Source organism: Sus scrofa, chromosome 15 (assembly GCF_000003025.6).
Source record: "Sus scrofa isolate TJ Tabasco breed Duroc chromosome 15, Sscrofa11.1, whole genome shotgun sequence".
Taxonomy (NCBI): Eukaryota; Metazoa; Chordata; class Mammalia; order Artiodactyla; family Suidae; genus Sus; species Sus scrofa.
In genome coordinates, this window is record NC_010457.5 from 120,593,397 (window position 1) to 120,606,952 (window position 13,556).

The 13,556-nt window shown below is 40.0% G+C and overlaps 1 protein-coding gene across 1 annotated transcript in view; it reads left to right on the forward strand.

The window, feature by feature from the left end:
* The window catches only part of CNOT9 (CCR4-NOT transcription complex subunit 9), a 31,850-nt gene that overhangs the window by 3,043 nt on the left and 15,251 nt on the right, over positions 1-13,556 (forward strand). Inside the window, 4 exon segments of the mRNA XM_001925220.5 lie at positions 6,980-7,001; positions 7,004-7,158; positions 9,231-9,346; positions 11,823-11,932. Of these exon segments, the coding sequence (XP_001925255.3) occupies positions 6,980-7,001; positions 7,004-7,158; positions 9,231-9,346; positions 11,823-11,932 (403 nt within the window).

The window sequence follows — 13,556 nt, forward strand, 5'->3', positions numbered from 1 at the left end:
GCCTGTAATAATCTAAATGGCTTGGGGAGATGCTTACTTTTTGCTTAATGATGAAAATTTGTGTTTATATGCACCTTTGTTTCTTTAAGTAACAAGTAAATCATCATTTCAGCTAGGAAGATAGTACTATCAAAGGAGAATATGATCATCAGTGAATGCAGGATGTTACTCACTAGATGGAGGAACTGAGATAATTTGGAAAATATCTTACATTTTGACTCTTCCTTTTAGTATTTTATTATGCCAGCAATTCATAGTATAATGGACTCCGATCATTCTTTCTAGAATATACCCTAACATCTTCATTATTGCAATCACATAGTATAATTTCTTTCTTATGTCTATTAAACAAGGACAGAAATACCACAAAGATTGTGTTAAATAAGAATAAGATCAGACTACTTGCTCCCAGACCTCAGCCTTGGGACTCTAATTCTTGCCTCAGCAAATTAACAAATCACTTGTTATGAACCTTGGAGGTTGCTTCAGCTTTATGAAACCACAAATCCTCACATACCATGGGTCTTCTGTAATGAATGTTATGCTGGTGATCTAAATAGCCAAAGGTAGAATTCCTGTCCTGGCTCAGTGGAAATGAATCTGACTAGTAACCATAAGGACAAAGGTTTAATCCCTGGCCTCTCTCAGTGGGTTAAGGATCTGGGTTGCATGGCTGTGGCATAGGCCTCAGCTGCAGGTCCAGTTCGACCCCTAGCCCAGGAACTTCCATATGCCATAGGTGCATCCATAAAAAGAAAATAGAATATATATATGAGGATAATTAAGGCAATTTAGTGTTTCCCTTAGGCACTGTTTGTATGTATGTGTGTGTCTGTCTATCTGTCTTTTTAGGGCCACACCAGTGGCATATGGAGGTTCCCAGGCTAGGGGTAAATTAGAGCTGTAGGCGCTGTTCTATGCCACAACCACAGCAACACCAGATCCAAGCTGCATCTGCAGCCTACACCACAGCTCATGGCAACACCAGATCCTTAACCTACTGAGAGGGGCCAGGGATTGAACCTGCGTCCTCACAGATACTAGTCAGGTTCATTTCACTGAGCCACACGGGAACTCCCCTTTGGGACTATTAAGAAAATGTGTTTTCTTAGGATATCATCATTATGGGGACACCCAAAGCCACGTGTTGAGTAATCTCCAGACTTGGGGAAATAATCTCTATTTTAATCTAATTCCATTTTTTTCTGTATTCACTGTCACATATTCATTAAGAGGAAAACCAACAATTGTTTTGGTCCTTGAACATAAAATTGTATTGATAGACTTGGCTATTTTATGTTTAAGAAGAGCCATCAAAAATAGTTTTTTTAATTTACTCAAGTGGGGGAAATCATTTCCCATTTGTGGGTAAATGTGGGTCTTTTTTTAAGTTCTAAATAGCTTTCTCCTTTTCACATCGTGTTAAGATTTGGTAGAAATAGAAAACCAACCAACAGAACCCTGTGTTTGTGACACTTGGAGTTAACCATTGGTGACTCACTTTGATAAATGTCTTGCCTGTGTTAAGCTTTGTTGAAGGAAAAAAGTTACTTGAGGAGTTCCCTCATGGCTTAGTGATTATGGATCTGATGTTGTCATTGCTGTGACTGGTTACAGCTGTGGTGCAGACCTGGGGCCAGGGAACTTCTGCATGCTGCTGGTGCAGCCAAAAAAAGAAAAAAAGCTACTTTAAAAATATTTGCCACCTACAAGCCATTAAGCAGGAAAGAGGAGAATGAGTCCCTCCTAAAGTTTAATAGTATGAAAGTTTTTTAACCATCTTAAAAAGAAAGGACCACTGATTTTAAAAGCAGGTTATAACTAAAAATACACAGTTAACAGTCGAGCTTGTTTCTGATCTTAAATGTGTTGAGGAGGATAATTTATAGTCCAAATCAGACTTCTCATAAAAGACTTTGCTACTAGGTATGTTATTGAACCCACTGTTTATCCATATCCAATCGTAACAGAATATCAAACTTAAAATACTATATTGGGGAGTTACCCTCGTGGCTCAGTGGTAAGGAACCTGACTAGTATCCATGAGGACGACTGTTCAATCCCTGACCTTGCTCAGTGGGTCAGGATCCAGCATTGCTGTGAGCTGTTATGTAGGCCACAGACGCTGCTTGGGTCCTGCATTGGTGTGGTTGGTGTAGGCTGGCAGCTACAGCTCTAATTCAATCCCTAGTCTGGGAATTTCCACATGCCGTAGGTACAGCCCTAAAAAGCAAAAAAATTAAAAATATCGTATTGGGTTCTTAAATAATTCCTTTATTGTGGAGGAGTGTGTGTGTGATTTCAATCCTATACACCAAGTAGGGCTCACTGATTATAGAGAGTACACTAGAATTTAAATCTAATTCTGCCATACACTTCCTTATGAACTTGTGTATGTTAAAACCTTTCTGAACGTATTTCCTCTCAGAATTTTTAGAGTAATTTGAGGTGATCCACAGTGACTGGCTGATGATAGTATGTTCAATAAATATTGCCTTCTATTAAAAGTTTCTAAAAACGTCAAACCTAGTCTTTAGTGGAGGTCTGGGTGTGGGGTTTACAGAAAGGCAGACTAGAAAATTGGGAAGGATAATGGAAACGGTCTGTGCTTGATTGTGGTAGTGGTTACGTGGGTATATATTTCTCAAAATTCATTGAAAATTACATTTTAAAAGGGTACACTTAAAAGTTTTATTGGGGAGTTCCTGTCGTGGCGCAGAGGTTAATGAATCTGACTAGGAACCATGAGGTTGTGGGTTCGGTCCCTGCCCTTGCTCAGTGGGTTGATGATCCGGCATTGCCGTGAGCTGTGGTGTAGGTTGCAGATGGCTCGGATCCCGTTTGCTGTGGCTCTGGTGTAGGCCGGTGGCTACAGCTCCGATTGGACCCCTAGCCTGGGAACCTCCATATGCTGCGGGAGCGGCCCAAGAAATAGCAAAAAAAAAAAAAAAAGAAAGAAAGTTTTATTACATGTGAATTGTACCTCAATAAAATTGAGTTTTTAAAAGGGCCCCTTAGATTAGTCTCTCAGTTAAAACCAAACAAAGAAATTTTAGAGCTGACTGAGGCTTTGATAATTATTTAATATAATTCCTTCATTTCACCAGTGATAAAATTGAGGCTTAGGAAAGCAAATGATTTATCGTAGGTCACACGGTTCTAGAAATGACAAAACTATTTTGAAGCCACTCTGGCTCCCAATCCAGTGTGCATTCCAGTTGTGTGCTCGTGTAGTTACTTGCAAATAGGGGTCTTTTCTATTCTTTAACTTGATAAACAGTTTCTTAATCCTGGTTCCATAAATTGGTTACAGAGCTCTATAAATTCCCTGAAATTATGTTTAAATTTTAGGAAAAAATAAATTACGTGCAAAACAATTCGAAGTTGTATATTTTTCTGAGGAAAAGATCCAAGAGATTTCATTTTACTCATAAAATGTTAACCTCTGCCCTTGTGGTAGGTAGTATTCTGTTTTTGTTAATGTGTTTAAGTTGGTCAGGAAAAGGGAATCAGGTGGATTTGCTACTGTCTCTGGACGGTGGGTGCTATTCAGTCCAGTTCAGATCAGCCACAACCTCAGAAATGTATTGGTAAACTATCAAGTAAAAGAATTGTCACAGTTGAACCAGGATCTTTAGAAGTGATCTTTAAATAGAGAGTGGGAGGAGGAGGAAACCTGTCCACTGTTTTCTCATAGATTTATCTGTTGTAAAATGAGGATGATAACCACACTGCTGTGATCATTCAATGAAACTATGTTTTAAAAAGTATAATGCAGGGAGTTCCTGTTGTGGCACAGTGGAAACAAACCCAACTAGTTTCCATGAGGACATGGGTTCAATCCCTGGCCTTGCTCAGTGGGTTAAGGATCTGGTGTTGCTGTGAGCTGTGGTGTAGGTCACAGACGCATCTCGGATCCCGTTTTGCTGTGGCTGTGGTGTGGGCCGGCAGCTATAGCTCCAATTAGACCCCTAGTCTGGGAAATTCCATATGCCGCAGTTGCGGCCCTAAAAGCAATAAAAAAATAAGATAACATAATATAAAAGTTTCCTCTATATATAATATAATATAATAAGTTTTCCTCCAGAGTGCCAGCACCTCTCCAGGGCCACCATCTTCTCTGCAGGAATCAAGCCAGCTCTGGAAGTGGACTTTGTTGTCAGAAGCTGTGCTAAGCTGATTGGTGTCTACCAGTGCAGCCTGGTGTTGTTCACCTAGGGTTCCCCAGGATGGGGTATAGGAGTACTGGATACAAGTAACAGATTGGCTCTAGAGAGGGTGATGGAGCTTACCTTTGGTGTCTAGATGCCAGGCCTCTCGGAGTGAGTAATAATTAATCAAGATAGATAACTATATTGCTGCAGCATTGTCTGTGAGGCCCTCTTTACAATTGTGGGCAGGAAACCCGAAGCTAAAATGTTAGCCTTTTTTTCCACTTTTAAGCTTTTAAGGTGATGTAATACTCTAGATAAATGTATGCTATCTTCTGGTGGTAATTACATTTCCAAAAATAATATTTAAAGTTGAGAGCCTACCTGTAGCAGCATAAAAAGGGCAGGTGCTTGGACCATACTGCTTTCGCTCTTGGGAGAGGGAGAAATCTACCCTATTCCTTCTACATCATGTGTGACCCTATGTTTTCTTGAGGAGCATCACTGATGAGATTTACAAAACAGATTTTAGCAGATGAAGGCAATTGAAGAAGACTTGAGTTGCATGGTATTTGGGTCCATTTAGCAGAACACCTTGTTCATTCTAGCAAGCAAGTGAAATGATGACCATTAAGCTAAAAGCTTCTGATCAAGCTTCCATTTGTTGAAGGCCATTGTTCAGCTTGGGTAGAATAAATATGAGTACACCTCAAAGTCCATCTTAGACTTCATTCTGTCCTTCAACAAGGACAGGTGTCCTTTTTGTTCCTTATTTTTATATCTGAGCAATGGGTAGGTCATCATTCTATCACACCAAAGTATAGTGATAACATGTATATACTGTGAGAAGCTGTGTGATATGGTTCAAGAAAGATTGGAATAGGAGTTCCCTTGTGGTGCAGTGGATTATGGATCCGGCATTGTCACTGCAGTGGCTCAGGTTGCTGCTGTGGCACACTTTCAGTTCCTGGCCTGGTAACTTCCATACACCATGGGTGTAGCCAAAAAAAGAAAAATTAAGATTGGAATATGCCACTTCGTACTTGGGTGAATTGAGCAAGTTAATTTCTCTGAACATTGGTGGTCTCATCTGCACGTGTAGATCCCTTTTTTTCTATATACATATCCTGCTATTCCTCACGGTGTGGGGGAATTTAGTGAGAAAATATTGGGCATAGGAATAGAAACTACCCTGGATTTGTTAGGTCTTTAGAGCCAGAAATAGCAATGGTGACCGTTTTTCTACCATTTTCCAGATAAGAATAATTAAGGGACTTGGGAGTTTCCTGGTGGTCTAATGGGTTAAGGATTCAGCATTGTCACCACGTTGGCTTGGGTCACTGCTGGCTGGGGTTTAATCCCTGGCCCAGGAATTTCAATATGCCTCAGGCACAGCCAAAAATAAGAAAGAGAATAATGAAGGGACTTAACCAAGGTCACAAGGCTATTTGACAGGTGTAAAGATTATAGAAATGCTTGGAGTTCCTGCTGTGACACAAAAGGCTCGGCAATGTTTCTGGAGCACTGAGACTCAAGTTCAATCCCTGGCCTGGCACAGTGGGTTAAGGATCTGGCATTGCCGCTATAGCTGTGGTTTGAATCTGATCCCCAGCCTGGGAACTCCATATGCCTCAGGGCAACCAAAAAAGGAAAAAAAAAATTATAGAAATACACAAAATTTTTTGGAATATTGAGATTCTTTAGCACAATAATGAAAGCATGTTCTACAAGTCCATTTATATAGTTCTTACATGAGTAAGTAATGAATGAATCTCAAAGGGGTGGACGTAGAGTATGAATCATTAGAAGGAGGAGCTCTTCCAAATCACATAGGTTTTTTTGCTTCTTGGAGAGGAATGCTGGAATTACTAGGAAGGAAAGCAATGGGGTGGGTAGTGCCTTCTTTTCTTTCAAAAACCATCATAGGCACATGGTTTAAAGAAAAAAGTTTAAACTATGTGGAAGATTTAATTGTATACAATGAAAAGTAAGTATCATATGTAGAGTCCAACCTTAGAAGTAACTACTATTAATGGTTTCTTGTGTGCCCTTCCAGAAATGTTATATGTAAATACATAAGATGTGTGTGTGTGTGTGTGTGTGTGTGTGTTAACGGAAGCATATATGCTATTCTGCACCCCTTTCATTTCGTTTCTTATTTAGTATCAGCAAAGAATAGAGCTCACGCTTTTTTTAAAAAGGCTGTATAGTATTCCATGTAAAGGATGTACCCATACATATTTAACTAGTTCTTTGTTGATAGTTGTGGATAGATTTCAAGTTTTCTCCTTTTAAAATAGTGCAGCAGTAAGTGTTCTGGTATGTCTTCAGTACAGCCTAAGTATACCTGTAGGGTACATTTCTAAAGATGGAATTATTAAGGAGTCTGCATTTTTGATATCGATAGATTGAATTAGTTTACATCAAGTGTATGTATTTAAAAAGCTCCCCTGGTATTTGAAAATACATTCCCTCTAAAGCACTACTGCAGGAGTTCCCGTCGTGGCACAGTGGTTAACGAATCCAACTAGGAACCATGAGGTTGCAGGTTCTATCCCTGGACTTGCTCAGTGGGTCAACGATCCGGCATTGCCGTGAGCTGTGGTATAGGTCGCAGACTAGGCTTGGATCCCTCATTGCTGTGGCTCTGGTGTAGACCAGTGGCTACAGCTCCGATTAGACCCCTCGCCTGGGAACTCCATATGCTGCGGGATCAGCCCTAGGAAAGGTAAAAAGACAAAAAAATAAAAAACATAAAAATAAAGTACTACTGCAGCATAAGATTTGATGCAAACGAGACATGTTTACTTTCTTGTTTTCTTTTGAAGCCTGTGCCTACTGCACTGGCTCAGTGGATAGAGAAAAGATCTATCAGTGGATCAATGAGCTGTCCAGTCCTGAAACAAGAGAAAATGCTTTGCTGGAGCTAAGTAAGAAGCGAGAATCTGTTCCTGACCTTGCACCCATGCTGTGGCATTCATTTGGTACTATTGCAGCACTTTTACAGGTGGGTATATATCCATGAGTTTCGCTTCATACCTGTTTATCACGCTTGTATCTCTCTGCCTTTGCTCAAATGATTTTGAAAAACTTTGATTTTTTTTTTAAAGCATTAACAGCTGGTAGAATCTGTTTTAGAAAATTCTAAGGTACTTGTTAAAATGCGGATTCTTGGATCCTACTTAAGAGATTTGGCTTATTTAGTGTGAGATAAAAAATCTGTAATTTTAACAGCCAGTGCCCCACACCCAAGTGATTCTGATGCAGGTGGTGTAAGAACTGCACTTTGAGAAGCACAGCTTTAGGAGGAGGAGTACAAAATAATGTTGCATGACACAGGGAGAAGGTGGAAAGGAAGGTTTAAGAATTGAAAGGTACATTCTGGGGGAAGAAAATGCTAAGATAAAGATATAATAAGGAGTTCCCTCATGGTGCATAGGATCCGGTTTGTCTCTGCTGTGGCTTGGGTTGCTGCTGTGGCACAGGTTTGATACATGGCCCAAGACTTTCTGTGTGCCAAGGGCGAAGCCAAAGAGGAAAAACCAAAAAAAAAAAAAAAAAAAAAGATGTAGCAGCTATAGGATTAAAGGTAGAAATACTTGTACATTAAAGAATAAATGACTGAAGTTCCCACAGTGACACAATGGGATCAGCGGTGTCTCTGCAATGCCAGCATGCAGGCTTGCTCCCTGGCCTGGCACAGTGGGTTAAAGAATCCAGCATTGCCACAGCTACAGTGTAGGTCACAACTACAGCTGGATCTGATCCCTGGCCCAAGAATTCCATATGCCGTATGTGGAATTTGGCCATAGAGTGGCCAAAAATAAATAAATAGATAGGAGTTCCTGTCGTGGCGCAATGGAAACAAATCTGACTAGGAACCATGAGTTTGCAGGTTCGATCCCTGGCCTCGATCAGTGGGTTAAAGATCCAGTCAGTGGGTTAAGGATCCGGTGCTGCTGTGAGCTGTGGTATAGGTCGCAGACACAGCTCATATCTGGCGTGGCTGTGGCATAGGCCAGCAGCTGTGGCTCCTATTAGACCCCTAGCCTGGGAACCTCCATATGCCATGGGTATGGCCCTAAAAAAGGTAAAATAAGTAAATAAATAAATGAAATTTCAAATCTGCTAAGTAAATTCACTTTCTTCCCTACCACATGAACCAAAAAACTAATCTTTCTTAGAGGAACATTTTCTATGTAAAAGGTTTACAATTAAGATAAGTTGTAGGAGTTCCCATCATGGCTGAGCAGAAGCGAATCTGACTAGTAATATCCATGAGGACACAGGGACAGAGATCCCTGGCCTTGCTCAGTGGTTAAGGATATGGTGTTGCCATGAACTGTGGTGTAGATCACAGACGCAGCTCGGATCTGGCGTTGCTGTGGCTATGGCGTAGGCCGGAGGCTGTAGCTCCGATCACACCCCTAGCCTGGGAACCTCCATGTGCTGCAGGTGTGGCCCTTAAAAAAAAAAAAAAAAAGGATAAATTGTTGTCAGCAAATCATCACCTTTTGACAGAGAATACTTATGTTCACTTGCTGTTTGTTCACATCCTTACACATATACCCATGTTTTTATTTCCCCCCTTTTTGCATTTGCTGTCTGACCAAGCAGAAACTTCTTTATGAGTCACTGTGGTTGACTTACTAACACTTTCTGGCTAGCTGTCTCATCGCTATAACTTAAAGTAGGGTGTTGATAAAAGAGGGGGTTATAAATGTAAGCATCCCTCAAGTGAAAGCCTCAACAGATGATGCAGGATATAGGAGGAAGTGTGAGTGACCACAGTTGCCTCCATAAGAAGTTTCCTAGAGATATAGTAGAATTGTTTTGGATAGCCTCGATCAGGTATGTTTGTGATGAAAGGATAGGCGCATTCTTTATTTTTGCCTTCTCTTTGATGGTTTGGTTCTTAAAGGAGGGAATTAAAGTTGTTTGTTTTCATGCCATAATTATTAAAGTTATACCTTTTACAGCAGAAATTGACAGTGATAAATTTACGCTCTTATCAACTATAATAGAAAATATTTTTTAAAGTTATTCCTTGTTTATCTGGTGCTGATTTGCATTTTTTAGGAAATTGTAAATATTTACCCATCTATCAACCCACCCACCTTGACAGCACACCAATCTAACAGAGTTTGCAACGCTCTGGCATTACTGCAATGTGTGGCATCACACCCAGAAACCAGGTAAATGCTTTGGGTGAGTGTGTGGGTATAGGTCTGTGTTGAATGTGGCCCTAAACTTCCAAATGATGCGAGGAGGGCATACATTAGGGGGCATGGGAGTGGGTGTGGATCTTTAGCACTCTCATTTAGGTTTCTCATTCACCAAATCTTAGTGTAGTAGCAATATGGTATTGTTTAACCTGTTCTTTCATAATTTGTTTCTTGCCTTTTCTTACTGTTTTTTCTTTGTTTGTTTGTTTTTTGGGCCGTGTATGCAGCACATGGAAGTCCTTCCCAGGCCAGGGATCAAACCCGCACCACAGCAGTGACCCAAGCTGCTGCAGTGGCAACACTGGATCCTTAATCCTCTGAACCGCAGGAAAACTCCTGCCTTCTCAAATTGTAGTAAAATATAAATAACATAAAATTTATCATTTGAACCATTTTAAAGTATCTAGTTCAGGAGTTCCTGCTGTGGCACAGTGGGATTGGCAGTGTTTCTACAGCCCTGAGGAAGGCATTGCCACAGCTGCAGCCTAAGTCGCAGCTGCGGCTCAATTCTGATCCCTGGCCCAGGAACTCCATATGCCATGGGACGGCCAAAAAATTTTTAAAAATAAAGTATCTAGTTCAGTAGTATTAAATGCATTTGTAATGTGCAACCATCACCGCCACCCGTCTTTATAATTAAAACACTATACCAGTTAAACAATAACTCCCCATTTCCCTCCCCCTGGCAACCACCATTCTACTTTCTGTCTCTAATTTTGACTATTCTTAGTACCTTGTATAAATGGAATCTTATAGTATTTGTCTTTTTGTGGTTGGCTTATTTTGCTTAATACCTCAAGGTTTTTCCATATTACAGCATATATCAGAATTTCCTTCCTTTTTAGGGAGTTCCTTGTTGGTCTAGCAGTTAAGGATTTGGCATTGTCATTGCTCTGGCTCGTGTTTGATCCCTGGGCTGGGGATTTCCATATGCTGCAGGCATGGCCAAAAAAAAAAAATACCAAAAAAAATTCCTTCCTTTTTAAGGCTGATAATATTCCATTGTCTCATTTACTTTTTACTCATTGATAGCAAGGAACATTAAAGGAGTGGTAGTGTCACCTCTCAGAAAAGGTCAGGCATACAGTACTTCTCCCTCCCGAATCCATGGTAGAAATCACTACACCATGTGTTAGGCACAGTGCCTGAAGTTTGGTAGGAGTTCAGTAAGTATTTGAACTTAGCACTTTTTCTCAAAACTTTCTTATTAACACAGGATTCTAGGCAACCTCTGTAATGAGAATTGCACGCAAGTTGACATTTTGCCTTCCCGATATATCTGACAAATTAACAAAGGGGAGATACTGTTCAGGAATCTGCTTTGTGACTTTTATGGCCCTAAGGTAGTTAATAGCCATCTTATTAAAGCTTTTCCTCTCTTTGCCAGTTTTCTTTATATCATCTGAGTGTTACATTGCCACTGACCTTTTGGGTCATTAGAAAAGTTGCTAAAAAATGGCTTTTAAGCACTTAAGAAAAATGCAAGAGTGCTTTGAGTGTTAAAAATTTGGGGAATTCCCTCATGGCCTAGCAGTTAAGGATCTGGCATTGTCACTGCTATAGCGAGGGTTCAGCCTCTGACCCAGGAACTTCCTAGTGCCATGGGTGCAGCCAAAGTGGGGGGGGGGCTGAGGTTATGGCTCTCCTACAGGGTGTAACTGTAAATCATATAAAGTGGTAGACTGACCCCATATTAGTTGCCAGACACATTAGCTGCAGATTAAAATATTTTTAGAATATTTAGTGTATCCGAAAACTCTAAGAAAAGTGTATTTAAGCATAGCAGATAAACCTTGATAGTGGTTGCTTTGTTTTGGTGTCCTGGTTCATAAGATTTTGTCACCTTGTACCTGTGAATATTATTATTTACTCATAATTAGATGAGGAAAGTCATCTATAGAGAATCTCTTGGGTACTTAATTTTTTTTCTGCTGTACAGCATTGTTTATTTATTTATTTTCTCTTGGGTACTTAATTAAATGCATTTTTATGACCTATTTTATCAGTTTTTAAGTAGTTAGTACTGATTACAGGGAAAATTGTGTATTCTCTTAACCATTGGCCTACGCTAAGGTTTTTCCGCCTTGACACCGTTGACGTTTTGAGCCAGTTAAATCTTTGTGGTGGGAGGAGGGAAATAAGATAATATTCTATGCATTGTAGGATGTTTAGCAGCATCCTGACCTCTGCCCCCCAGATGTCAGTCCCTTCAGTTATGTCAACCAAAAATATCTCCAGATATTGCCACATGCCCCTGGGGGGCAAAATCACCCCAACTGAGAACCACTGGTCTAGACTAAAAACCCCTTAACAGTCTTTCCTAGAGATTTCTTGGTCAGGCAATGTTATTATAGGCCTTAACAGAATTAATCACCTGGAAATTTGAATGTTCAGAATCCTTAGAAATTAACTCTGAGCTCTAAATGTGATTATCTTTTTCTTCCAGGTCAGCATTTCTTGCAGCACACATCCCACTTTTTTTGTACCCCTTTTTGCACACTGTCAGCAAAACACGTCCCTTTGAATATCTTCGGCTAACCAGTCTTGGAGTTATTGGTAAGTTATTAGGATTGTTTTGCAAGCCTGGAATCATTCATAGTAGTGGCCGTAACTTAGGTGTTTTATCTGACCTTTTATAGCCTTTATTCACCAATTGTTCATTTTTGTCTTTGGGAGTGAATCTAATAAATTAGTTTTCTCTAATAAATTTGTTTTCACTAATAAATGAATATCAGGAACATGATTACTCTTATCAAGTACCATTTCTGAATGTTGTTAATAAGGCTATGAGGCCTAACAATGAGATTAAATTCATTGTATATAGAGAAATGTTGATTAATTATAAGGAAAGTAAAAACAAGAGCATTAGGATTTCCTGTTGTGGTGCAGCAGAAACGAATCTGACTAGGAACCATAGGTTGCAGGTTTGATTCCTGACCTCGCTCGGTGGGTTAAGGATCTGGAGTTGCCACGAGCTGTGGTGTAGGTCGCAGAGGCGGCTTGGGTAGCTGTGGCTATGGTGTCGGCCAGCAGCTGTAGCTCCGATTAGACCCCTAGCCTGGGAACCTCCATATGCTGCAGGTGTAGCCCTAAAAAGAAAAAAAAAAAAGAGCTTTAGTCAGCAAATAATGAATATTTATTACAGGAATAAGAATTTGAGTTTCTTGTTTTGATTTGGTTTTTTGTCTTTCTCACTTCCGAGTTGTTCTTCCATAACTCAAGGGGTTAACCTTCTGTCTTACCTTGTTAAATTTTTGAATGTTCAAGTTAATGTTTCCCTATACATTTATTATGGGAGATGTGTCTAAAATACTTTTTACTCAAGAAAATAATATATTGGAGTTCCCTGGTGGCTCAGCAGGTTAAGGATCCCTGGCCTTGTTCAGTGGGTTAAGGTTCCCGTGTTTCATAGGTCACAGACACAACTTGGATCCTGTGTTGCTGTGGTGTAGGCTGGCAGCTGCAGCTCCAATATGACCCCTAGCTTTGGAACTTCCATATGCCATGAGTGCAGCCAAAAAAAGGAAGGGCTTAGAGGAAAATTTTTAGCATTGAACGCTTATACTAGAAAGGTCTTCAGTCAGTGATCTAAGCTTTCACTTTAAGAAACTAGAAAAAGGGCAAGTTCTCTGGTGGCTCAATGGGTTAGTGATCCAGCCTTGTCGTTGCTGTGGTGTGGGTTGGATACCTGGCCCTGGAACTTCTGCATGGGGGGAAAAAAATGAGAAAAGAGAGCAACATTAAACTAGAGCAGACAAAAGGAAGAAAATAATAAAGAATAGATAATCAATGAAAAGGAAACAGAAACAGAAAATCATTGAAACCAAAAGGGGATTTTTTATTTTTTTAGATATAATGACTTACACTATTGTATTATTTTTGGTATACAACATCATGTTTGATATATGTATGTATTGCAAAATGATCACTTTCATGAGTTTGGTTAATATCCATCACTGCACATTTTTTTTCCTTTTGATGAGAATTTTTGTGAGATCTTTAACTTTTTGGAGTTCCTTGGTGGCCTAGTGGTTAAGGATCTGATATTGTCACTGCTGTGATGTGGGTTTGATCCCTGGGCCAGGAACTGCCGCATGCCAAGGATGTGGCCAAAGGAAAAAAGATCTCTAATTTTTTAAGATTTCTAATAGCAGAAATATACAAACATACAGTATAGTAT